This window comes from Pristiophorus japonicus, chromosome 3 (assembly GCF_044704955.1).
Source record: "Pristiophorus japonicus isolate sPriJap1 chromosome 3, sPriJap1.hap1, whole genome shotgun sequence".
In the NCBI taxonomy this organism is placed as follows: Eukaryota; Metazoa; Chordata; class Chondrichthyes; family Pristiophoridae; genus Pristiophorus; species Pristiophorus japonicus.
The window spans coordinates 163,656,521-163,682,543 of NC_091979.1; the positions used below are offsets into that span (position 1 = coordinate 163,656,521).

Below are 26,023 nucleotides of genomic sequence, written 5' to 3' on the forward strand. Positions count from 1 at the left end.
GTTCTATTCAAGTTTAACATAACATCTGTTTTTCAATTCTATTCCTCTAGAAATTAATCCGAGTGCTTCGTTCGCTTTTTTTTAATGGCCTTATTAACCTGTATCGCTACTTTGTGATTTATATATCTACCCCTAGAATCCCTTTGCTTCAACCATATTTAGGCTCTTATTTTCCTCAATGTTTGTACCAAAATGCACCATCTCTTATCTATATTGAAATTCATTTGCCAATTACATGCCCATTCATTAATTTTATTGTCATCCTGTATTTTATTGTAGTCATTTTCAGTATTAATTATACCCCAAATTTGATGTACTTTGGCTGATGTTTTATTTGACATGCAGGTGCTTCACATCGAGTAGAGGTTACCTGAAGGTGGTTGGCTCCTTCCCCCCCCCCCCCCGCTCTCCCTGCAACATACACAATTGTGTACTTACTGGTTACTTGTGAACTCCAGGACATAGTCGATGTATTTACTGAGGCTTGCGAAAGCATGGGCCTTACACTAAACAACAGTAAGACAAAGCTCCTTCACCAGCTTGTCCTCACCACACAGCACTGTCCCATAGTCATCAAGATCCACGGCGCGGCTCTGGACCACTTCCCATGTCTCGGGAGCCTCTTATCATCAAGAGCAGACATTGACGACAAGATTCAACACTGCCTCCAGTGCGCCAGTGCCGCCTGAGGAAGAGTGTTTGAAGATCAGGCCCTCAAAACTGCCACCAAACTCATGGTCTACAGGGCTGTAGTATTACCTGTCCCTCCTGTATGGCTCAAACATGGACGATGTATAGTAGACACCAAGTCACTGGAGAAATACCACCAATGATGTCTCCGCAAGATCCTACAAATCCCCTGGGAGGACAGACGCACCAACATTAGTGTCCTCATTCAGGCCAACATCCCCAGCATCGAAGCACTGACCACACTTGATCAGCTCCACAGGCAGGCTACACAGTCCGCATGCCAGACACGGGACTCCCACAGCATGCGCTCTACTTGGAATTCCTTCACACCAAACAAGCCAAAGGTGGGCAGCAGAAACGTTACAAGGACACCTTGAAAGCCTCGCTGATAAAGTGCAACATCCCCACTGACACTTGGAAGTCCTTGGCCAAAGACCGTCCTAAGTGGAGGAAGCGCATCCGGGAGGGCGATGAGCACCTCGAGTCTCGTCGCTGAGAGCATGCAGAAATCAAGCGCAGGCAGCAGAAAGAGCGTGTGGCAAACCAGACCCACCCACCCCTTCCCTCAATGACTATCTGTCCCACCTGTGACTGAGACTGTGGTTCTTGTATTGGACTGTACTGCCAGTTAAGAACTCATGTTAAGAGTGGAAGCAAGTCTTCCTCGATTCCGAGGGTCTGCCTATGATGATGGTTACTTTTTTATTATAGATCTTCTAAAATACTTTTTACATAATATTTTGGTTAAAGTAGTGAAAATTAGACTATTTACTGAATGTACTTGTTTAATTCCCATTGAAGTATTTAATTTTTTTTTAATGTAGTTTCAAGAACATCAGTGGAGGAGTATGTTATTCCAAAGAAGTAGTGTAAGTCAAGGTTGCAGCTCTAACTTGTAAGTAATCATCAAAATTATAATACTTAAGTAAAATCTTCTAATTATACTGATTCAAAGTTAAAAGTAAAAATAAATAAATAAACTTTATTTAATGGACACATTGGGCCCAAGTTTCCACAAGAAAAAAAACGGGCGCCCCTCCGAGCTGGGCGCCCGTTTTTCGCGCCTAAAAAAATCCTCGGTATTCTCCACCGACTTACAGGTCCTGTGGCACTGAGCGCAGCCGGCACGAGCTGGGGGGGGGGGGGGGGGGCGGAGTCTGGTCCCGGCGCTGAAAACAGTGCCGGGACCTCTGCACATGCGCGCTACAGTCGGCACGCAAGTGCAGTAGCTCCAGGCGCCGAACTGTGTGGGAGGGGCCCAAAGCACGCAGCCCCTAGCCCTGGCCCAATGGCCTCACTGGGGCTGCGTGAATGAGGCTCCTCCCACGGCCAGCTCCTGCTTCCCACCCCCCCCGACCAGACCCGACACTCGCTTCCCCCCACCGCCGACCAGACCCGACCCGAGACCCGCTCCCCCGAGACCCGCTCCCCGCCCCGACAACCGACACCCGCTCTCTTTTCCCCCCCCCCCCCACCCCCGACCCGACCCCGCTCCCCTCCCCCGACCCGACACCGCTCCCCCCCCCCAACCCGACACCCGCTCCGACCCGAGGCCCGCTCCCCCCCCCCCCCCCCGACCCGACACCCGCTCCCCGCCCCGACACCCGCTCCCCCCCCCCCCCCCCCCCGACCCGACACCCGCTCCGACCCGAGGCCCGCTCCCCGCCCCGACCCGACAACCGCTCCTGTCCTCCCCCTCCCTCCCTCTCCCTCTTCCCCCCCCCCTCCCTCCTCGGTCTCCCTCCCTCTCTCTCTCTCGCTCGGCTGCACGAACGCTGCAGAATTCTCCCTGGCTGAAGCACTTTCACACAGGTAGGAAGATGGTTTATTTAATCTTTTCTTGGCTTATAAATGTTTATTCAGGTTGGATTTATTTGTATAATATTTGTCGAAGTATAAATAAGGATTTATTGTCAAATTTAATGAGTTCCCTCCCCCCCCCCCCCACCTCGTTCTGGGCGCCTAATTTGTAACCTGCGCCTGATTTTTTTAATGTGTAGAACAGGTTTTTTCAGTTCTACAAAAATCTTCACTGGCGCCATTCTACTTTAGTTTGGAGTACGTTTTCACTGTGGAAATTTTCAAATCAGGCGTCAGTGGCCGGACACGCCCCCTTTTGAAGAAAAAATTCTGTTCTAAACTAGAACTGTTCTACCTGACTAGAACTGCAGAAAAAAAAATGTGGAGAATTGCGATTTCTAAAATAGTCCGTTCTCCACCAGTTGCTTCTAAAAAATTAGGCGCGAATCATGTGGAAACTTGGGCCCAATGGATGAACAGCATACTACTAAATTTAGGACAGACTACTAAATTTAGGACAGGAGTTAACTTTTGAGATTCAACTACAGTGAAATAATGAAATTTTAATAACTGATGGAAGTAGTTTTTAAATATACCATTCCTGTTTTATAGAATTCTGAAGTGGAGAATATGTCTTGTGAAATGAGTTGCATTTTTTTGATTCAACTGATCCTCACTGTTGGTTTCTGTTTTAATGTAATGCTTGATAATTCCATAGGAACTGCAATTAAGCATTCTCTCTTGTCCCTCAACCAAGAGGACAAGCATCCAACCTGTTTTAATCCTAATGAAGCAGCTCCCCTGGGGTTTCTATGGTCAATAGGTCCCACACTGGCTTTTTGGCTAATCTGATCAAAAATTCAGTGGAAATCATCTGCAATTTGGTTACATGGGGCAATCACTCTTCCTTCATGAAATATTCGTTTCTGCAGTGAAACCTGATCTCCAATTAGACAAATCTGTCCTACTAGACAACTTATCCTTTTGGAAGGATAAAGTCGTCTAAGTATAGTCTTAAGACTATTAAGTTTAGTGTTGAGAACAATGAAAAACAAATACAAAAGAAAAACTGCTTGTGAAAGAAATTGACTTCATTAATGACTGTCTATTTTGATTACAGAAACAGTAGGTTACCATTGAGTGTCTCTCAAAAGCTTAGAATTGAAGAAATATACCAGGCCAGTGATATCAAGGATGACAAGATTGGTTCCTTCAAAGAAGCTGCAGAAATTCCTGAAGAAGGTTCTACATCTTCAACTGGTGCACCTACATGTCAAGCCTTTACTGTGAATTTCCATGAAAATGTTTCTGTAAATGACCCAAATATTCAAGAGCAGATGGAGGTTGGACAACCTATTCGAGGTAAGTACAGCTAAGAAAATAATGTTTTGTTAAATCCAAATTCTCCTATTGCTGACAATCCATTATTACACTCATTGTCTATATATGTTTTAAACAACTATTAACACCAAACCAGAACGTGAATAATTGCTGATGAGAATAAGTGATTCACCATTACAAGTTTGAGATTGTTTTGGAGGTGACTGGCTAGGTCTTTCTTTCCTCTTACCTGGCTTTCTGTTTTGGCCTTAATTTGGTGCCTCTCCAGAGAACCTGACTGACAAGAAACTCACTGGAGAATAGTGAGTGAATCCATCTCCTCCTATAATGTGCACTGGGAAAGCTACTCAACATGAATCCCATCACCAATCACATTTTCCCCTCCCCTCCCTTCTCAGCGTTCCGAAGGGACCGCTCCCTCCGCGACATCCTGGTCCATTCCGCAGCACTTTCCCGTGCACGCGCAGGAGATGCAACACCTGCCCTTTTTACCTCCTCCCTCCCCACTATCCAGAGCCCCAAATACTTCCAGGTGAAACAGCGATTCACTTGTACTTCTTTCAACTTGGTACACTGTGTTCGCTACTCACCATGTGGTCTCCTCTACACTGGGGAGACCAAGCGTAGATTGGATGACCGCTTTGCTCAACACCTCAGTTCAGTCCATAAATGTGACCAAGCTTCCAGGCACTTGTCATTTTAATTTTCCACTCCACTCCCACTCTACTATATCAGTCCTTGGATTCCTCCACTGTTCCAATGAAGCTCAACACAAGCTCAAGGAACAGCAGCTCATCTTTCGTTTAGACATTTTACAGCCTTCTGGACTCCACATCGAGTTCAACAATTTCAGAGCATAACCTCTGGTTACCTTGGGCTCCCTTTCCCCCCCATCTTATGTTTTTTTTTCTTTTTTTTCTTCTTTTTTTTTCTCTGTCTATAATGGCAGCTGGTCATTACTACGCCATTCACACCCTATCCAGATTAACCTTTTTCTGACTTCTGCCATTACCATTTCAATTCGGCCATCATCCCTTTTGTCTCATTAATCTCTCCTGCCGTCCACCCTATCACAGACCTTCCCTTTTGTTCGTTCTTCCCCTCCCCCTTTCAGTGCTCATTTCGAACATTCGGCAGTTCTGACGAAGGGTTGTCAACCCGAAACATTAACTCTGTTTTTCTCTCCACAGATGCTGCCTGACCTGCTGAGATTTCCAGCATTCTCAGTTTTTATTTAAGATTCCAACATAGAAACTGTTGGACACCAAAACAGCCACCATATTTTCCCCAGAAATGATGTGGGAGCTTTGAATAAATGCATCCACTTGTTTTTTTTATTCATTCCTGGGATGAGGGCAACGCTGGCAAGGCCAGCATTTATTGCCCATCCCAAACTGCCCTTGAGAAGCTGGTGATGAGCTGCCTTGAACCGCTGCAGTCCATGTGGTGAAGGTACTCCCACAGTGTTGTCAGGGAGGAAGTTCCAGGATGTTGATCCATTGACGATGAAGGATCGATGATCTGTTTCCAGGTTGAGATGGTGTGTAACTTGGAGGGGAACATAATGGTGTTCCCAAGTACCTGCTGCCCTTATCCTTCTAGGTGGTAGCGGTCGGGGGTTTGGGAGGGGCTGTCGAAGAAGCCATGGCGAGTTGCTGCAGTGCATCTTGTGGATTGTACACACTACAGCCATAATGTGCCAATGGTGGAGGTTGTAAATGTTTAAGATGGTGGATGGGATAGCAATCAAGTGGGCTGCTTTGTCCTGGATGGTGTCGCGCTTCTGGAGTGTGTTGAAGCTGCACTCATCCAGACAAGTGGTGAGTATTCCATCACACTCTTGACTTGTGCATTGTCGATGGTGGAAAGGCTTTGGGGAGTCAGGAGTTGAGACACTCGTCGCAGAATACCCAGCCTCTGATCTGCTCTTGTGGCCACAGTATTTATGTGGCTGGTCCAGTTAAGTTTCTGGTCAATGGTGACCCCCAGGGTGCTGCTGGTGGGGGATTTGGCAATGGTAATGCCATTGAATGTCATGGGACAGTGGTTAGACTCTCGCTTGTTGGAGATAGTCATTGCCTGGCACTCGTGTGCGCGAATGTTACTTGCCCAAGCCTGAATGTCATCCAGGTGCTGCTGCATGCAGGCATGGACTGCTTCATTAGCTGAGGAGTTGCGAATGGAACTGAACACTGCAATCATCAGAAAATATCTCTTTCCTCCCACCCGCCCCCCCGCCTTATGATGGAGGGAAGGTCAGTGATGAAGCAACTGAAGATGGTTGAGCCTGGGACACAGCCCTGAGGAACCTCTGCAGTGATGTCCTGAGGCTGAGAGGATTGGCCTCCTACAACCACAACAATCTTCCTTTGTGCTGGGTACGACTCTAGCCAGTGGAAAGTTTTCCCCTGATTCCCATCTTTACTAGGGCTCCTTGATGCCACACTTGGTCAAATTCTGCCTTGATGTCCAGGGCAGTCATTCTCACACCTCATCTCTTTTTTGTCCATGTTTGGACCAAGGCTGTAATGAGGTCTGGAGCCGAGTGGTCCTGGCGGAACTCAAATTTAGCATCAGTGAGCAGATTATTGGCAAGTCCTGCTTGATAGCACTGTCAACGACCCCTTTCATCACTTTGCTGATGATTGAAAGCAGACTGATAGGGCCGTAAATGACCGGATTGGATTTGTCCTGTTTGCGGACAGGACATACCTGGGCAGTTTTCTACATTGTCGGGTAGATGCCAGTGTTGTAGCTGTACTGGAACAGTTTGGCTCGAGGCACGGTTAATTCTGGAGCACCAGTCTCACGACAGTTGATATATTGTCTGAATTTGCTCAGCTCTTTATTGATATTACATGGAGTGAATCGAATTGGCTGAAGGCTGACTTCTGTGATGGTGGGGATCTTGGGCGGAGGCAGAGATGGATCATCCAATTTGGCACTTCTGGCTAAAGATGCCTGCAAATGCTTCAACCTTGTCTTTAGCACACGTGTGCTCAGCTCCGCCATCATTGAGGATGGGGATATTCGTGGAGCTGCCTCCTCCTGTTGGTTGTGAATGATGTGGTGGACAATTAAAGAGTTTTGAACTGATCTGTTGGTTGTGGGATCACTTACCTCTATAGCATGCTACTTCCACTGTTAGCATGCGTGTACTCCTTCCTGTGTTGCAGCTTCCCCAGGTTGGCATCTCATTTTTAAGTATGCCTGGTGCTGCTCCTGGCATGCTCTTCTACACTCCTCATTGAACTAGGGTTGGTCACCTGCCTTGATGGTAATGGTAAAGTGAGGGATATGCTGGGCTATGAGGTTTCCCATTGTGGTGGAATACAATTCTTGGTGCTGATGGCCCACAGTACCTCATTTTTGAGCTGCTCGATCTGTTCTGAACCTATCCCATTTAGCAAGGTAACACAACACAATGGAGGGTGTCCATAATGTGAAGACGGGACTTTGTCTCCACAAGGACTGTGTGGCGGTCACTGCTGCCAATACGATCCTGGACAGACACATCTGCGACAGGCATCTGCTGAGGACGAGGGTAAGTAGGGTTTTACCTCCTAGTTGGTTATCTGGCCACCTGCCATAGGCCTAGTCTGGCAGCTATGTCCTTCAGAGCCCGGTCAGTAGTGGTGCTACCGAACCACTTCTGGTGATGGACATTGAAGTCCCCCACCAGAGTGCCTTCTATGCCCTTGGTACCCTCAGTGCTTCTTCCAAGTGGTGTTCAACATGGAGTACTGATTTGTCAGCTGAGGGTGCACGGTAGGTGGTAATCAGCAGGAGTCATCCTTGCCCATACTTGACCTGAACCCATGAAACTTAAGAACATAAATAGGAGTAGGCCAGACGGCCCCTCAAACCTCCTCCGCCATTCATTGAAAATAGGTGCAGGAGTAGGCCATTCGGCCCTTTGAGCCTGCACCACCATTCATTAAGATCATAGCTGATCATTCACCTCAGTACCCCTTCCCTGCTTTCTCTCCATACCCCTTGATGCCTTAAGCCGTAAGGGCCATATCTTGAATATATCCAATGAACTGGCATCAACAACTCTCTGCGGCAGGGAATTCCACAGGTTAACAACTGTGAGTGAAGAAGTTTCTCCTTATCGCTGTCCTAAATGGCTTGCCCCTGATCCTGAAACTGTGACCCCTGGTTTTGGACTTCCCCAACATCGGGAACATTCTTCCTGCATCTAACCTGTCCAGTCCCGTCAGAATTTTGTGTTTCGATGAGATCCCCTCATTCTTCTAAACTCCAGTGACTACAGGTCCACTCGATCCAGTCTCTCCTCATATGTCAGTCATGCCATCCCGGGAATCAGTCTGGTGAACCTTCGCTGCACTCCCTCAATAGCAAGAACATCCTTCCTCAGATTAGGAGATCAAAACTAAACACAATATTCCAGGTGAGGCCTCACCAAGACCCTGTACAACTGCAGTAAGACCTCCCTGCTCCTATACTCAAATCCCCAAGCTATGAAGGCCAATATGCCATTTGCCGCCTTCACCGCCTGCTATACCTGCATGCCAACTTTCAATGACTGATGAACCATGACACCCAGGTCTCGTTGCACCTCCCCTTTTCCTAATCTGCCATTCAGATAATATTCTGCCTTTGTGTTTTTGCCCCCAAAGTGGATAACCTCACATTTATCCACATTATACTGCATCTGCCATGCATTTGTCCACTCACCTAACCTGTCCAAAGTCCCCCTGTAGCCTCTTGGCATCCTCCTCACACCGCCACCCAGCTTAGTGTCATCTGCAAACCTGAAGATATTACACTCCATTCCTTCATCTAAATCATTGATGTATATTGTAAATAACTGGGGTCCCAGCACTGAGCCCTGCAGCACCCCACTAGTCATTGCTTGCCATTCTGAAAAGGACTCGTTTATCCCGACTCTCTGCTTCCTGTCTGCCAACCAGTTCACTATCCACGCCAATACATTACCCCCAGTACCATGTGCTTTAATTTTGCACATTAATCTTTTGTGTGGGACCTTGTCAAAAGCCTTTTGAAAGTCCAAATACACCACATCCACTGGTTCTCCCATGTCCAGTCTACTAGTTACATCCTCAAAAAAATCCCAGAAGATTTGTCAAGCATGATTTCCCTTTTATAAATCCATGCTGACTTGGACCGATATTGTCACTGCTTTCCAAATGTGCTGCCATTTCATCTTTAATAATTGATTCCAACATTTTCCCTACTACTTATGTCAGTCTAACCAATCTATAATTCCTCATTTTCTCTCTCCCTCCTTCTTTAAAAATTGGTGTTACATTTGCTACTCTCCAGTCCATAGGAACTGATCCAGTCGATAGACTGTTGGAGAATGATCACCAATGCATCCACTATTTCTAGGGCCACTTCCTTAAGTACTCTGGGATGCAAACTATCAGGCCCTGGGGATTTAATCGGCCTTCAATCCCATCAATTTCTCTAACACAATTTTCCGCCTAATAAGGATACCCTTCAGTTCCTTCTTCTCACTCGACTCTCGGTCCCCTAGTACATCCGGAACGTTATTTGTGTCTTCCTTCGTGAAGATCGAACCAAAGTATTTGTTCAATTGGTCCGCCATTTCTTTGTTCCCCATTATAAATTCACCTGATTCTGACTGCAAGGGAGATAAGGAGACCAAAACTACATAGTACTTTTGAAGATGTTTGTCTTCACTAATCTTTTTCTCTTCACATATCTATAGAAGCTTTTGCAGTCAGTTTTTATGTTCCCTGCAAGCTTTCTCTCATTCTATTTTTCCCCCTCCTAAAATCATCGCTGATCATCGACCTGATCTCTCTATCCCTTGATTCTCCTGGACTCAAAATCTATCCATCTCAGCCTTGAATATATTCAGAGATTCAGCATCCACAGCCCTCTTGTGCAGAGAATTCCAATGATTTGCAACCCTGAGTGAAGAAATTCCCCCTCATCTGTCTTAAATGGCTTACCCCTTCTCCTGAGACTCTTTCCCCCTAGTTCTAAACACGCCAGCCACGGGAAACAACCTCTCAGCATCTACTGTCAATCCCCTGAAGAATTTTGTATGTTTCAATGAGATCACCTCTCATCTAAACTCGAGAGTATAGGCCCATTCTACATAATCGCTCATCATAAGACAGCCCTCTCATCTCTGGAGTCAATCTCGTGAAACTCCGTTGTACCGCCTTCAAGGCAAGTATATCCTTCCTTAGGTAAGGAGACCAAAACTATATAGTACTCCAGGTGTGCTTTCACCAGACCTGTACAATTGTAGCAAGACTTCCTTATTCCTATACTCCAACCCCCTTGCAATAAAGGACAACATACCATTTGCCTTCCTTATTGCTTGCTTCATGGAGTCTGGAGTCAATGTTGAGTACTCACAGGGCTACTGCATTAGGACTGTATACCACTGTGTTGCTACCCCTGGTGGGTCTTTCCAGCTGATGGGACTGAACATACCCAGGGATGGTAATGGAAGAGTCTGGCACATTTGCTGAAAGGTATTAATGTGCGAGTGTAACTGTCAGGCTCTTGTTTGACTAGACTGTGGGATAGCTCTTCCAATTTTGGCACATGTTCCTAGGTGTTAATGTGGAGGACGTTGCAAGATCAACCGGGCTGGCTGTGCCATTGTCTTGTCCGAAGCCAGTGCCTAGATCAATGTCGGGTGGTCCATCTGGGTTTTTTAATTGTTTTTGGTAGCAGTTTTGTACAACTGAAGCGTTATTTTTTATAAATAAGAGTGGCTTGCTAGGCCATTTCAGAGGGCAGTTAAGAGTCAACCACATTGCTGTGGGTCTGGAGTCACGTAGGCCAGATCAGGCAAGGACAGCAGATTACCTTTAAAGAATGTTGGTGAACTAGATGGGTTTTTATGACAATCCAGTAGTTTCATGGTCACCATTACTGATACTAACTTTTTAATGTGTGGAATGTAGTGAGAAGGGAACTTTTTCTCCAAAGAAAATATGAAACAACCCCAATAAGTTTTGTATAGTACAAATGAGTAATTTTTGAAGTGTCTGGAGTGTGAAAGATGTGACAAATGTGAAAAGCTGATTTGTTTTTTGTACTCCAATTTGTGATGCTCTATTTTGAGCCTAATCACTGGGATGCAGTACATATATTGTACTTAACTGATGGGCCAAATAGCAGCCTCCTGTGCTGTAATTCTCCATTTTACTGTACCAGAGCTGGTGCTGTTGAGAGAGAATGGTTATAGCACAGAAGGAGGCCATTTGGCCCATCAAGCCTGTGCCGGCTCTCTGCAAGAGCACTTCAGCTAGACCCACTCCCCTGCCATTTCCCCGTAGCCCTGCAAATTTGTTTCCTCCTTGTACATATCCGATTCCCTTTTTGAAAGCCACAATTGAATCTGCCTCCACCACTCTTTCACAATGAATTCCAGATCCTAACCACTTGGTTTTAAAAAAAAAACATTTTTCTTCATGTTTCCTTTTGATTCTTCTGCCAATCACCTTAAATCTGTGTCCTCGGGTTCTTGACCCTTCCGCCAATGTTTCTCTGTCTAGACCCCTCATGATTTTGAACACCTCCATCTATCACATCTCTTGTTTTCCTTTGCTCCAAGGAGAACAATCCCAGCTTCTCCAGTCTACCCACGTAACTGAAGTTCTTCATCCCTGGAACCATTCTTGTAAATCTTTTCTGCACCCTCCAAGGCCTTCACATCCTTCCTAAAGTGCGGTGCCCAGAATTGGATAAAATACTCCAGTTGAGGCCAGACCAGTGTTTTATAAAGGTTCATCATAACTTACTTGCTTTTGTATTCTATGCCTGTTTATGAAGCCCAGGATCCTGTGTTTTTATAACTGCTTTTTGAACCTGCCCTGTCACTTTCAACAATCTGTGCACATATATACCCCCAGGTCTCTGTTTCTGTATCCTTGAGTTTGTATTGCCTTCGCATTTTTCTGCGTTAAATTTCATCTGCCATGTATCCGCCCATTCTACCAGCCTGTCTATGTCCTCTTGAAGTCTATCAGTATCCTCCTCATTGTTCACTATACTTCCATGTTTTGTGTCCTCTGCAAATTGTTGAAAGTCTGACCTGTACACACAAGTCTCAAAAAGAAAAATCAGTGATCCTGGTACCAACCCCTGGGGAACATCACTGTGTATACCTTCCTTTTAGTCCGAAAAACAACCTTTCACCACTACTGTTTCCTGTCACTTAGCCAATTTTGTATTCATGCCACCACTGTCCCTTTTATTCCGTGGGCTTCAACTTTGCTGGCAAGCCTATTAAGTGGCACTTTATCAAATGCCTTTTGGAAGTCCATGTACATCACATCATCCACATTGCCCTCATCAACCCTGCTACCCTCAAAAACCTCAAATCAAGTTAGTTTAACACAATCTGCCTTTAACACATCCATGTTGGCTTTCCTTAATTAATCCATACTTGTCCAAGAGACTTAATTTTGACCCGGATTATAGTTTCTAAAAGATTCCCCACTACTGAGGTTAAACTGACTGGCCTGTAGTTGCTGGATTTATCCTTGCACCTTTTTTTGAACAAGGGTGTAACATTTGCAATTCTCCAGTCCTCTGGCACCAACCCTATATCGAAGGAGGTTTAGAAGATTAATGGTTGTACCTCTGCAATTTCCATCTTTACTTCCCTCAGCATTCTAGGATGCATCCCATCTGGTCCTAGTGACTTATTTACTTTTAAGTACAGCCAGCCTTTCTAGTACCTCCGCTTTATCAATTTTTATCCCATCCAGTTTCTCAATCAGCTCCTTTTTCACTGACTTTGGCAGCATTTTCTTCCTTTGTAAAGACAGAAGAAAAGTACTCTACCGCTAAAAAGCCTAAAATTAGGGCTTCAGTTCGCCCAGCAGTACAAAGCGGCATTGCATAAGGATTTGATGTGCAAACTGCAAATGTTCTGCAACTTTTGAGGTCGGTACCGCTGAGAGTTGGGCCTAGGGAGGGGGGGAAAACACCCCCCAAAAAAATAAAAAAAATCACAAAACATTCACAAGACACTTAACTATCGAATCACTGCAAAATAATTTTTTTTTTTAAAATGAGAACTTTAACTTGCCTTTTTTGCAGGTCTTTAAACCTACCGCTGTTCCAAGGGCTGCAATGCAGGTTTTTTCCAGGCGTTTTTTTTCTCGTCCTAACTACTGGTGTGCTGAGAGTCAAATTTTTGGCAAAAGCGCTTTTGAGTCTTGCATGCTGTCGGTCTGCTCTCCAGTGGTACTTAAAAACCACCGGCGCAAGATTTCTCAATTTCCTGGTTTGCCATTTTTCACCAGAAACGGGCGCAAAATTGGCGAATTTCCATCCCTCGGATTCCCTTTTATGGTAGCTGCTAATCTATTTTTATTCTCTCTCTTTGCCCCTCTCTTTTTTTACTTCCAATCTGAACTTTCTATTTTCAGGCTGGTTCTCACATATTCTCAACTTGACATTTGCGATAAGCCCCCCCCCCCTTTTGTGTTTCATCTTACACTATATTTCTTTCGTCTTCCAGAGTGCTCTGACTTTGGTTGCCCTATCTTTCCCCCTCGTGGGAATGTACCTCGACTATGCCTGAACCATCTCCTCTTTTAAGGCAGCCCATTGTTCAATACAGTTTTGCCTGCCAATCTTTGATTCCAGTTTACCTGGGCCAGATCCATTCTCAACCCATTAAAATTAGCTTTCCTCCAATTTAAGTGTTTTACTCTAGATTGCTCCATGTCTTTTTCCAAAGCTAGTGTAAACCTTTGATACTATGTGATCACTGTTCCCCTGCTGACACTTGCTCTACATTTCCCAGAACCAGATCCAGCAATGCTTCCTTCCTCGTTGGGCCTGAAACGTACGTACTGATCAAAAAAGGTATCCTGAACACACACCAGAAATTCTTCCCCCTCTATCGTTTTCACGATTACTATTCCAATCTATATTAGGATAATTGAAGTCCCCCATTATCACTACTCTATAGTCCCTGCAAATTTGCTCCACTATATCCTTCCCACTAGTTGGCGGCCTCTAGAATACACCTAGTAGTGATTAAGGAATCCAGCAACTAAAACTTCTCTAAATATATCTTTGCCAGCAATAATGAATAAACAGTGTGGATAATTCCAGATTTGTATTTTATTACAACAGTTCCAAATATACTAAAATGCAATAGTTTTTAAAATTGTGTAAAGTTGTTCATTATTTCACATCTACATATGAATGAAATCTCCAACAGTGTCTTCTCTTCCTATCCCCACACTAAATTTCCAGAATCCCTCCAAGGATCGATCCTTGGCCGCCTTCTCATTGTCAGCCACGGGGTCACACTTCACACGTACTCTGGTGACATCCAGCTATTATCTGAATGGCGGCAGATTAGGAAAAGGGAAGGTGCAGCGAGACCTGCATGTCATGGTACATCAGTCATTGAAGGTTGACATGCAGGTACTGCAGGCGGTGAAGAAGGCAAATGGTATGTTGGCCTTCATAGCAAGGGGATTTGAGTATAGGAGCAGGGCCGTGTTGTTACAGTTGTTCAGGGCCTTGGTGAGGCCCCACCTGGAATAGTGTGTTCAGTTTTGGTCTCCTAATCTGAGGAAGGATGTTCTTGCTATTGAGGGAGTGCAGCGGAGGTTCACCAGACTGATTCCAGGAATGGCTGGACTGACATATGAGGAGAGACTGGATCAACTGGGCCTTTATACATTGGAGTTTAGAAGGATGAGAGGGGATCTCATAGAAACATAAGATTCTGACTGGACTGGACAGGCTAGATGCGGGAAGAATGTTCCCAATGTTGGGGAAGTGTAGAACCAGGGGACACAGTCTTAGGATAAGGGGCAGGCCATTTAGGACTGAGATGAGGAGAAACTTCTTCTCAGAGTTGTTAACCTGTGGAATTCCCTGCCGCAGAGTGTTGTTGATGCCAGTTCATTGGATATATTCAAGAGGGAGTTAGATATGGCCTTACGGCTAAAGGAATCAAAGGGTATGGAGAGAAAGCAGGAAAGGGGTACTGAAGGAATGATCAGCCATGATCTTATTGAATGGTGGTGCAGGCTCGAAGGGCCGAATGGCCTACTCCTGCTCCTATTTTCTATGTTTACCTCTCCACCATCTCTCGATCTCCACTGTATCTGTGTTGTCCGACATTGTCCAACATCTAGGCTTGGATCAACTGCAATTTACTTCAGTTTAACAATGGTTGGTATGAAGCCATTGCCTTTGGCCCCAACCACAAACTTTGTACCAATTTCATCCCCCTCCCTGGCCATTGTCAGGCTGAACTAGACTGTTTGTATTCTCCATGTCCTCGATTCCAAACTGAGCTTTTCATCTCGAACATTGCCCACCCCCACCCGTATCTCAGCCAATCTGCTGCTGAAACCTTCAAATGTGCCTTTGACTCAGACCATTTCGATGCTCTCCTGGCCAGTCTCTTTCTGTAAACTTCCATCTCATCTGCAGGTCTGCTGACCACATGCTATCCCGCAGCAAGTCCCACTCATCTATCTCCCTTGTCTTTGCTGATTGACATTGGCTCCTGTTCCTGTCTCTTACTCTCTCTTCCCTCCCTTCCCCCCCTCCAATTTTAAAATTCTCATCTTTGTTTTTAAATCCCATTGTGGCCCTGCCCCTTCCTATCTCTGTAACCTGCTCCAGCTTTACAATCCTCCCCCAACTTGATTTCTATGATTTTGACCTTTTGTTCATTTCCTCCTTCTCTCCAGTATTGGCAACCACGTCTTCAGCTGCATAAGGCCTATGCTTTGCAATTCCCTACCTAAGGCCCTTTGACTCTCCGCCAATGTTACTATTAAACTGTGTGGCTATGCAGCCGTCTGGAGGTCCTGTACAGCTGGCTCACCAGCTTTTCAATGGAAAAACTGCATGTACGGAAATTTGATTGGGCTACGCAGCCCATTAAAGGGACCACGCACCCCAAAAAAATAATTGGCAACACTGCTCTCCTCCTGCCTCTGTGCTTTTAAAGTCTTCTTTAAAACTTGTATATTTGACCAAGCATTTGGTCATCGCCCCTGATATCTCCTTTGGCTTGGTGTCCATTTATTTCTGATTATGCTTCTGAGAAGTGCCATGGGACACACTTCTACCTTACAAAAGTGCAATATAGATGCAAGTTGTTACTAAAATAAATAACAGTTGCCTTTATTATATAGTGCCATTTACAACCTCCAGACATCAGTGCTTTACAGCCAATGAAGTACTTTTGATCACTGTTGTAATGTAGGAAATGCTGTAGCCAATTTGCACACAAGTTCCACAAACAGCAATGTGATAATGACTAGATAATCTGTTTTTAGTGATTTGGGGGAATAACTCCCCTGCTCTTCAAAATAGTGCCATGGATTTTTTACATTCACCTGAGGGAGCAGAGGGCTCAGTTTAAAGTCTCATCTGAAAGATGGCACCTTGAGCAGCACTCCCTCAATGCTGCATTGTACTTTTGGCCTAGATTTTTTTTTATGTTCTCCAGTCTCGGGAATGAGACTTGAACCCACAACCTTCTAATTCTGAGGTGAGAGTGCTAACAACCGAGTACAATTTACAGCTTCAGGCTTTTTTGTCAATGGAAAGCATAAGTGATGGTGTTGCAAGTTGAGTGGAGAATGACTAGGAAAGTAAAAGTTACTAGAAGATGAATTTTAAATTTTTGCCATTAACTAATTTGGACCCTTTGTTTTGTTGTCCATCAGTATGCAGCTCGGTAGAAAGTTATTTTTTAAAAAAATTGTACTTGTGCTTTTATATGTATTTCAGAGAGTGTTTCAAAACATCAGAATTCCAGACAATCTACCATGAATAGTGTTCATGCTCCACTAATGCAAATGCCTGGAACTCAGCTGAGCAAGACTATATTTGCAAATCAAAATATTACCTTAAGAAAGAAAGATTCACATTCTCAAAGTTCTAAAATGTGTATGGAGTTAAACATGAAAAACAGTACTTCATTGGCAAGAAATTCTATGAGCTGTGAATTTAGCAGGACGAGTTTGATTGTGCCACAAGTTGTAATTACTCCAGTACGGTACACTTCTCCACATTTTGACCTAAAAAAGTGTAGTACAGATCTGTTAACTGAGGAACAGTCAGATGAGCTGCAGAAACCTGAAGGGACTGTATTTGACGCAGAAAAGAATTTAATTCCCAATAAAGTGATAGAAAGTGTTACTGTTGCAACTAAATCCACAAAAGGCAGAATGGAAAAGGCTGAAAGAGATGATATGGAAATTGAAACACACTCAGAAAATATGGATACACTGCGAAAAGTAAAGCCAATTAAGAGAAAGAATTCCAACAATGCTAAAAGGAATTGCAACACTGATTCTTTAGTGTATGAAAAGAAACAAAGAAAATGTTCTCAGGAATTTTCTGTCTTTGACCAAGGATTTATAAATGATAATGAGGAGCTCAATATTGGTATTCCAAACAATGGACTGAATGATTGCATAGTGCATAAGAATATCCACAAAAACCATGATGAGAAATATAGCCAGGTTATAAATGCTTCAGTAGAAACCCTTGGTAAGATAAAGGAAAAAACTGAGAAAAAGACATGTAGAGTTCGTAAAGGGAAAAAGAGCATTAAAGACAATTCATCTAATTTAAATGTACCGTGGAATAGTGGAGATTATGAAGTGAAGATAAATGATCAAAACAATGTGGGAGAGAGCAATGGCATGTCAAATGCTTTGCAAGAAAACCTTTGTAATGTAGACAAAAAGATTGGCCAACGATCATTTATTCAGATGGAAAAGCACAAAAGGATTCAAGAAAGTACATCTAATCCAGTTATACAGAAACATGCAGAAGTGGAGATAGCTGAACATCATCCAAGTTGGAAAGGTTATGAGAATTTAAATAACAAAAAGACTAAGACATTTGTAGTGGCAGAAGAGAATAAGAGCATTAAAGAAAGCTCATCTAAACCAACTGAACAAGAGCAACTTGGAAAGCAGCATTTAATGGTAATGGGTGAATATCCAGGTAGTCCAGAAGAGGGCAACAGGACCTGTAATGCTTCAGAAGAAAATATTGGTAATAAAGGCAAGGTTAGACAAAGGACACTTGTGTGTAAACAGCACAAGACTGTTGAAGAATGTTCATCAAAATCAGTATTACAGCAGAAAGACAAAGAGCATGAAGATGATGAGCATATAGGTAACCTAAAAGTTGGCAATGCAAGTGATATAATTTGCCGAAGGATGATTGTAGTGTCTGCAAGACACAAACATTCATCCAAGCAGAAGGGATGTAAAGAACAGCATGAAATGGTGATAGGTGAATGCCTGGGTAGTCTGGAAGAGAGCAACAAGAGTTGTAATGCCTCAGAAAAAGACATCGTCAATAAAAAGAGCAAGACTGACCGAAGAACGTTTGTGGTTTGTAAACAGCACAAGATTGTTGAAGGAAGTTTCTCTAAACTAATTGAAGAACAGTACAGGATTGCTGAATATTTTCCTAGTACAAAAGAGATCAATGGAACTTCTAAAGCTTCACTAGGTAATATGAAGGAAATAGCTGACCAAAGGGCATCTGTGGCATATAAAATGCCAAAGAATGTTGAAAATTCATCAAATCTAATTCTGGAGAAACAAGAAGAACAGTATCCAGTGGAGACTAATCAGCGCTTGAATAGTTCAGAGGGGAGGAACCAGAAAAGCTGCAACTGGAATGCAGGTATTTCTCCAGACAACCCTAGCAATATAAATAAACAGTTGGATAGAACAGTTGTAGTTTGTAAAAGTATTGAAGGCTCGACCCATTCAATTGTGCCAGAGAAAAATGCATTGCAGTATAAAGTGAAGAATGAACCAGTACAGTGTGAACAGAACACCTACATCGTAAAGAGTGATGAGATGGCTGTTCCAAAAAACCAACACAAACTTGTGGGGGAAATCTGCATAAACAACTCCAGTGAATCTGTCCTGCAGCTAACCAGAGAGGACAATATTGCTGTGGATTTTTCAACTGCAGAGTGTTCAGAAGTTCAAGGTATGCCTTTATCTTTGGTCAAACAATTAAACTAACATGTACTTGTAGTAGTTTAACTTCCATATAGTATATACTATGTTTTGCATTCTCACGATGTCCCAAAGCACTTCACGATGAATTACATCCGTAGGATAGTGTGGCAACAATGAGTTGGGGCTCTATTCTCTGGAAAAGAGACCTGTAAACGGTCTTCAAAATTACAAAGGAATTTCATAGGATGGATGTGGAGAAACTGTTTCCACATAATAAAATATAGCCACTAAACTATCAAAGAATGAGGAATTTCTTTACACACACAATGTGGAACTTGCTGCCACATGGGAGTGGTTGAAACAGAACAGCATTGATCCATTTAAAGAGTCATACATGCATGCGGGAGAAGAGAATGGAGGGATATGGGGGCATAGTGGATAGAGGGGAATTAGAGTGGAAGGAGGCATATGTGGCGCATGACACTGAAAGAACTCTCCATTCTTTGATGTGTTAAGGGACTTTTTGGGGGAGATTTTCCTGAATCTGCACCCAAATACGTACTGGAATGTCTGAATGCAGTGAATATCAGAAATTATGGGAATCTGTGCATGCCTTAAGGGAACTTTTCTTCTAATCATTTAAATGCACTCTGACCCATCCAATTTTCTGATTTCATTGTGCTCAAATGATCCAGGGCATCTGGGTACAGATCCAGGAAAATATGCACTATTACATCCGACTGAACAGGCAGACCATGACCTCTGTTTAATGTCTCCTCTAAAAGACCGCATCTATAACCATGCAGGATTCCCATAGTACGGTACTGAAATGTCATCTGTTGATCAATCTGGATTTTGTGGTCTGCAGCAAAGGAATGGAAATCATTCATCGTTCATGATGCTTATAGCTGGATACCGACTTTGTGAGCTTTTGCATAGCAACTTGCAGTAATGAGAGCTCTTTTAGTGTGATGCCCTCTACAGGGGATGTGGGACCTTTATGAACAGTGCGTGCAACAGTATGTCTCTTCAAGCAATCCAATTGAAGAATCCTTACTGTGACAGGCAGAGTCTAAACTGGAATATGTATAAAGTCATGTACAAAAAGCAATATAAAGAAAGGTGGGATGATGAGAGAGAGAAGAGACAGAAAAATCTTCAACAATAAATAAAATCGGCTGCTGGTGATGAGGGCACTTACTCTTGATCATAACTGAACTGAAGAACCAAGTAGACTTATCAATGGCCATAAGGTATGAGACATAAGTAAATTGTGGTCAGCCATTGCAGAACGATGTTGGGGGACTCATCACTTGAGACATCCAAAAGACAAAATGAATAGTCCAAATAATGGTCTAGAGTATTGGGCGCTCTGCAGTGACTCCATTGACTACAAACAGATATGGTAGGGAAAAATTTCTCGTGGGAGGAAGGTTTACATGTGACTTGGTCATTGTCTTTTGTATGATAGTAGCAAAAATTAGATCATGTCCGTTGTGCCCCGTAGGGGACAAAATCCGCATAGACTCCGAGAGGAGCTCCTCGGCCATAGGGAGAAGACTGTTGAGAACTCTAGCGAGAACCTTCCCAGTGGCTGATAGCAGGGATATTCCCCTGTAATTGCCGCAGTCAGACTTGTCCCCTTTTTTAAAGATGGTCACGATCTCTCAGATCTCCCGGCATGCTCTCCTCCCTCCAGCTGAGGTCATGTATCTGCGCCAACAGCGCCTCTCCCCCATAATTTAGCGCCTCAGCAGGACTTCCATCTGCTCCTATAGCCGCCTTGTTCTTGAGCTGTTTTATGGCTTTTCCTACCTCGTGCAATGTTGGGGTTTCACTGAGGTGGTGGCGAGTCGCATACTGAAGGATGAAGTTGAGAACACTCGAGTCAAAGGCAGAGTCTCGATTTGAGGAGATCTTCAAAGTGCTCCTTCCAGCGGGCCCAGACAGCATTGGTGACCTTGATGTGTTTCCCTGTTCTTGGCCAGCAGTGGGATGGGGCCTTGGGAGTTTGGACCGTAGGTGGCCTTGACTGATGAAGAATCCTTGCATATCGTGGCTGTCAGCCAATTGTTGTATCTCCTGTGCTTTCTCCATCCACTACCTGTTCTTTAGGTCCCAGGTTTTTTATTGGACCTCAGCCTTGAGCCGCCTGTAATGTTTTGCTGCACCATCTTCTCTCTTTGGCCGAGGATCTCAACCCGGAGTTACAGTGCGGATTTTGTCCCCTACGGGACACAGTGGACATGATCTAATTTTTGCTACTATCATACAAAAGACAACGACCAAGTCACATGTAAACCTTCCTCCCACATGGACCATTTCCCATGCTTCGGGATCCTCATCAACAAAAACAGATATTGATGCGGAGATTAAATACCGCCTCCAGTGCAGCCTTAAGAAGAGTGTTCAAAGACCAGGCCCTCAAATCTATCACCAAGCTCATGGTCTACAGGGCCCTCCTGTATGGCTGAGGCATAGACGATGAACAGAAGTCACCTAAAATCGCTGGAGATTTCTCCAAGATGCTACAAATCCCCTGGGAGGACAGGCGCACCAACATTTGTGCCCTCGTCCAGGCCAACATCCCCAGCATTGAAGCATTAACCACACATCAGCTTCGCTGGGCAGACCACATAATTCGCATGCCAGACTCGAGATTCCCAAAGTAAGTGCTCTATGCGGAGCTCCTTCACAGCAAACGAGCCAAAGGTGGGCAGCAGAAACATTACAAGGACACCCTCAAAGCTTCCCGGAAAGTGCAACTTCACCACTGACACCTGGGAGTCCCTGGCCAAAGACCGCTCTAAGTGGAGAAAGTGCATCCGGGAGGGCGTTGAGCAGAGTCTCAACGCCGAGAGCGTGCAGAAATCAAGCGCTGGCAGCGGAAAGAGCATGCGGCAAACCAGTTCCACCCACCCCTTCCCTCTGATTATCTGTTCCACCTGTGACAGTCTGTGGCGCTCATATTGGACTGTTCCGCCACCAAAGAACTCACTTCAGGAGTAGAAGTAAGTCTTCCTCAATTCTGAGGGACTGCCTAAGATGAGCAAAAATTAAATAAAATATCAATACCCAAGGAAGATATCCAGGCCAAAGCTTCTGATGTAATTGTGGATATCTTGTAGGCAGCCTGCGAATTTACTGAGGGCAGTGCTCAATGTGCTCCAAGGTCTGATTAGGAGCTCCGCAGTTGCGTGATAGGGATGCTTTAATTTTCCATCCATGGAGAAGGTGGTAGCATCTGCCGTGACCGGTTCTGAAACGGTTGATTGTTGTCTGCTGTTTGTGAGGAAGGTTTAATCCTTCAGGTTGTATTGTGGGGTCCTCTATAAAGAATCCATTGATATGTCACAGTTCTTCCATTTCGTCATCAGTCAGAGGCTTTGGCGACAGTCCAAAATGGTCATCAAGATTTCAAGCGGGTTGGTGGTAAGCTGGTCAAGTCAGCCTGGATCTTTTCCTTTCTTTCCTGGGATATAGGTGTCGTTGACAAGGCCAGCATTTGTTCCACACCTCCAATTGCCCTTGGGTGGTGAGCCACCTTCTTGAATTACTGCAATCAGTGTGGTGAAGGTACCCCCATAGTGCTATTAGGGAGGGAGTTCCAGGATTTTGACTCGGTGACAATTAAGGAATGGCAATATATTTCCAAGTCACTATGTTAGAGGTGATCGTGTTCCCATGCACTTGCTGCCCATGTCCTTAGAAGGTGGTAGCGGTAGTGGGTTTGGGAGGTGCTGTTTAAGATGCCTGAGCAAGTTGCTGCTGTGCTCCTTGCAGATGGTATACATCTGCCTCTTTTGAAAGCCAGAATTGAATCTGCCTCCACCACCCTTTCTTGCAGTGCATTCCAGATCCTAACCACTCGCTGCATAAAAAGTGTTTTCCTTATGTCGCCTTTTTGGTTCTTCTGCTAATCACCTTTAAATGTGTGTCCTCTAGTTCTCTACCCTTCTGTCAATAGTAATAGTTTTTCTCTCTCTGCAGACCACTCATGATTTTGAACACCCTTAAAATCTCCTCTCAACCTTCTCTGATCCAAGAAGTACACCCCAGCATCTCCAGTCTATCCACGTAACCGTTCTTGTAAATCTTTTCTGCACCCTCTCTTCACATCCTTCCTAAAGTACTGTGCCCTGAATTGAACAATACTCCAGTTGAGGTCGGACCAGTGTTTTGTAAAGGTGGTTCATAACTTCCTTGCTCTTCTACACTGCCTCTTTCTAAAGCCCAGGATCCAGTTGTATTTTTTTTTTAAAACTGCTTTCTCGACCTGCCCTGCCACCTTCAAAGATTTGTGCACATATACCCCCAGGTCTCTGTTCATATACCCCCAGGTCTCTGTTCATATACCCCCTTTAGAATTGTACCATTTTGTTTATATTGCTTCTCCTTGTTCTTCCTACTTTGCATTTTTCTGTTAAATTTCATCTGCCATGTCTCTGCCCATTCCTCTGCTCGGTCCTCCTTGAAGTCTATTAGTATCCTCCTCATTGTTCACTATACTGCCAAGTTTAGTGTCATCTGCAAATTTTGAAATTGTGCCCTGTATACCACATCATTAATATCAAGAAAAGCAATGGTCCTAGTACTGATCCCTGGGGAACACAACTCTATACCTTCTGAAAAACAACCATTCACCACGACTCTCTCTTTCCTGTCACTTAGCCAATCTTGTATCCATGCTGCCACTGTCCTTTATTCCATGGGCTTCAAGTTTGCTGGCAAGCCTATTAAGAGGCACTTTATCAACACCTTTTGGAAGTCCATGGACACCACATCAACCTCATTGACCTTATCAAAAAACCTCATCAAGTTAGTTAAATGCTAATTGCCTTTTAACAAATCAGTGCTGGCTTTCCTTAATTAATCCACACTTGTCCAAGTGACTGCTAACTTTGTCCCGAATTATCGTTTCTAAAAGCTTCCCCACAACTGAGGTTAAACTGACGGCCCTGTAGTTGCTGGGTCTATCTTTGCACCCTTTTTTTGAATAAGGGTATAACATTTGCAATTCTCCAGAACTCTGGCACCGCTCTCATATCTAAGGAAGATTATGGCCGGTGCCTCCACAATTTCCACCTTTTATTTTCCTCGGCATCCTTGGATGCAGCCCATCTAGTGCTAGTGACTTAAAGTATAGCCAGCCTTTCTAGTACCTCAATTTTTAAGCCCATCCAGTATCTCAACTACCACCATTTTCATTAACTTTGGCAGCATCTTCTTTGGTAAAGACAGATGCAAAGTACTCTGTTTGTACCTCAGTTATGCCCTCTGCCTCCATGTGCAAGTCTCCTTTTTGGTTCCTAATCAGCCGTACTCCTCTTACTACCCGTTTACTATATATGCCTACAGAAGACTTTTGGATTCCTTTTGTTAGCTACCAATCTATTCTCATGCTCTTTACCCATTTCCTTTTCCTATATTCTGTCTGGTTCCAACTTGCATTCTCAACCTGACATCTTTATCTCTATCTCTATCTCTCTCTCGTCTTCCATCGAGCTCTTAACTTTGGTTGCCCCATCTCTCTCCCTCGTGGGAATGTACCTCGACAGTACCGGAACCATCTCTTCTTTAAAGGCAACCCATTGTTCGATTACAGTTTTTTCCCTGCAAATTTGCTCCAATATATATCCTTCTAGTTGGTAGCCTATAGTATATACCTCATAGTTCAATGACATCTCCTATTGTTTAATTCTAACCAAATAGATTGTGTCCTTGACCACTCCAAGACATCCTCTTTCCAGAACTACTATTCTCAATCAATACTGCCACCCTGCCTTCTTTCCTGAACATCTTATATCCAGAAGTATTCAGAACAGTCTTTTGCTAATTAACTCCATGCTCCCAATTCAGGAAAGAAAGGCTGCAACCACATTTCAGGTTCTCTTCAGACCTTGCACTTGCTTTGCATCCATTATCCTGGCACTGATGTATGCTTCCTAAGTTGTTTACTTTTTTTCAATGTCACTACTCCCTCATCTAGCTTGAACACATTTTTACACTTTCAAGAATTCCTGACTTGCATGATTCTAATGTGAAGCTTTGAGACCCATCCACTTTGTCAATTCACCAATTTTATTCTCTATCTGCTCTTCTCCTGCAGCACACTGCATGGCAACTGAGCTATAAACTAATCAAATAAAGTATGAATTACTGAACTATTGTTTATGTAGACTTGAGTACATGAACTTGAGACCAGTGTTTCCACAATATTAGTCAAGGCAATTGCTGCCTTATTTTTCCCAATTAATTCCCTTTTATTCATTAGTAATGGCAGAGCAACCTCAATTGCAAGTTATTTGGTTCTGTTTACAGTGCCATAGAGTTGTGACCAATCTTGATATTGCTGACATCTCAGCTTGCTGTTTGTCTTTGCACGTTTCTTTATGAAAAACAAAAACGCCACTTCATATTTGGTCTGCCAATAAGTCTTTTTTTCCCATAAAGTGTTCGATCTTGAATCTACACCAGGAGTGTTCTAGTGGAATCAATTAGCAACTCTCACTACCCATATGATCTTCCCTTTCAAAGATAATGTTATGCTAATGGTCTTGAACAACTTGTAACCTTTGATTTTCTCATTCTTTTGCATCTTTCCCTAATCTCTACTAGATTGCATCATTAAATGTAAATATTTTTAAAGACCTAATAGTGTTGTAACTTGTACCTATAGCAACCATAAAATTAGATTTTTTTCCCCTCATTTCTTCAACAGGGAAGAATGAATACAAAGTCTTTAAAGATGTGACAAATGTAACTCCTAGCAAACTTGAACTTCAGTCACAACTCTCTGAAGGAAAACGAGGGATTCTGACTTTACGCAGTAAACGTAGAGCTACAAGATTAAATTACAAAGAGCCACCACTCCACAGGTATGTGAATTTTGTTGGGTTTGCTACTTCAAAAGCCAAATTCTCTGCATATTGAATCAAATTCATATCCAGAATTATTTTTTCTCCCAAACTTGGGGAATATGTTTTTAAATGTCTCAGATCCGTTTGTACAAAGATTCCAACTCTGGTTGGAATTAAAATGCCTAGGCAAAGGATCAGTCTTTTACAGATACTGTAGAGAAAGATTGCATGGTTTCTGCAGGAAAGGTCATGTTTAAAAAAAAATTAGAGATTGCAGATGTTGCCTCAATAGTAGATGGGGTCTATGGAGACCAAAAACATTTTTGCAATGCCAAGTGGTTCAAGGCATTGTTACCTGTA

General features: G+C 43.7%; 1 protein-coding gene across 2 annotated transcripts in view; it reads left to right on the forward strand.

Annotated features, from left to right (window-relative positions):
* Positions 1 to 26,023, forward strand: part of sgo2 (shugoshin 2) — a 91,213-nt gene that overhangs the window by 54,896 nt on the left and 10,294 nt on the right. For both annotated transcript variants that reach the window (XM_070876022.1, XM_070876023.1), the window contains exons 5-8: positions 1,515 to 1,585; positions 3,611 to 3,852; positions 16,597 to 18,831; positions 25,525 to 25,681. In XM_070876022.1, coding sequence (XP_070732123.1) covers positions 1,515 to 1,585; positions 3,611 to 3,852; positions 16,597 to 18,831; positions 25,525 to 25,681 — 2,705 coding nt within the window. The remainder of the gene's footprint in view (positions 1 to 1,514; positions 1,586 to 3,610; positions 3,853 to 16,596; positions 18,832 to 25,524; positions 25,682 to 26,023) is intronic.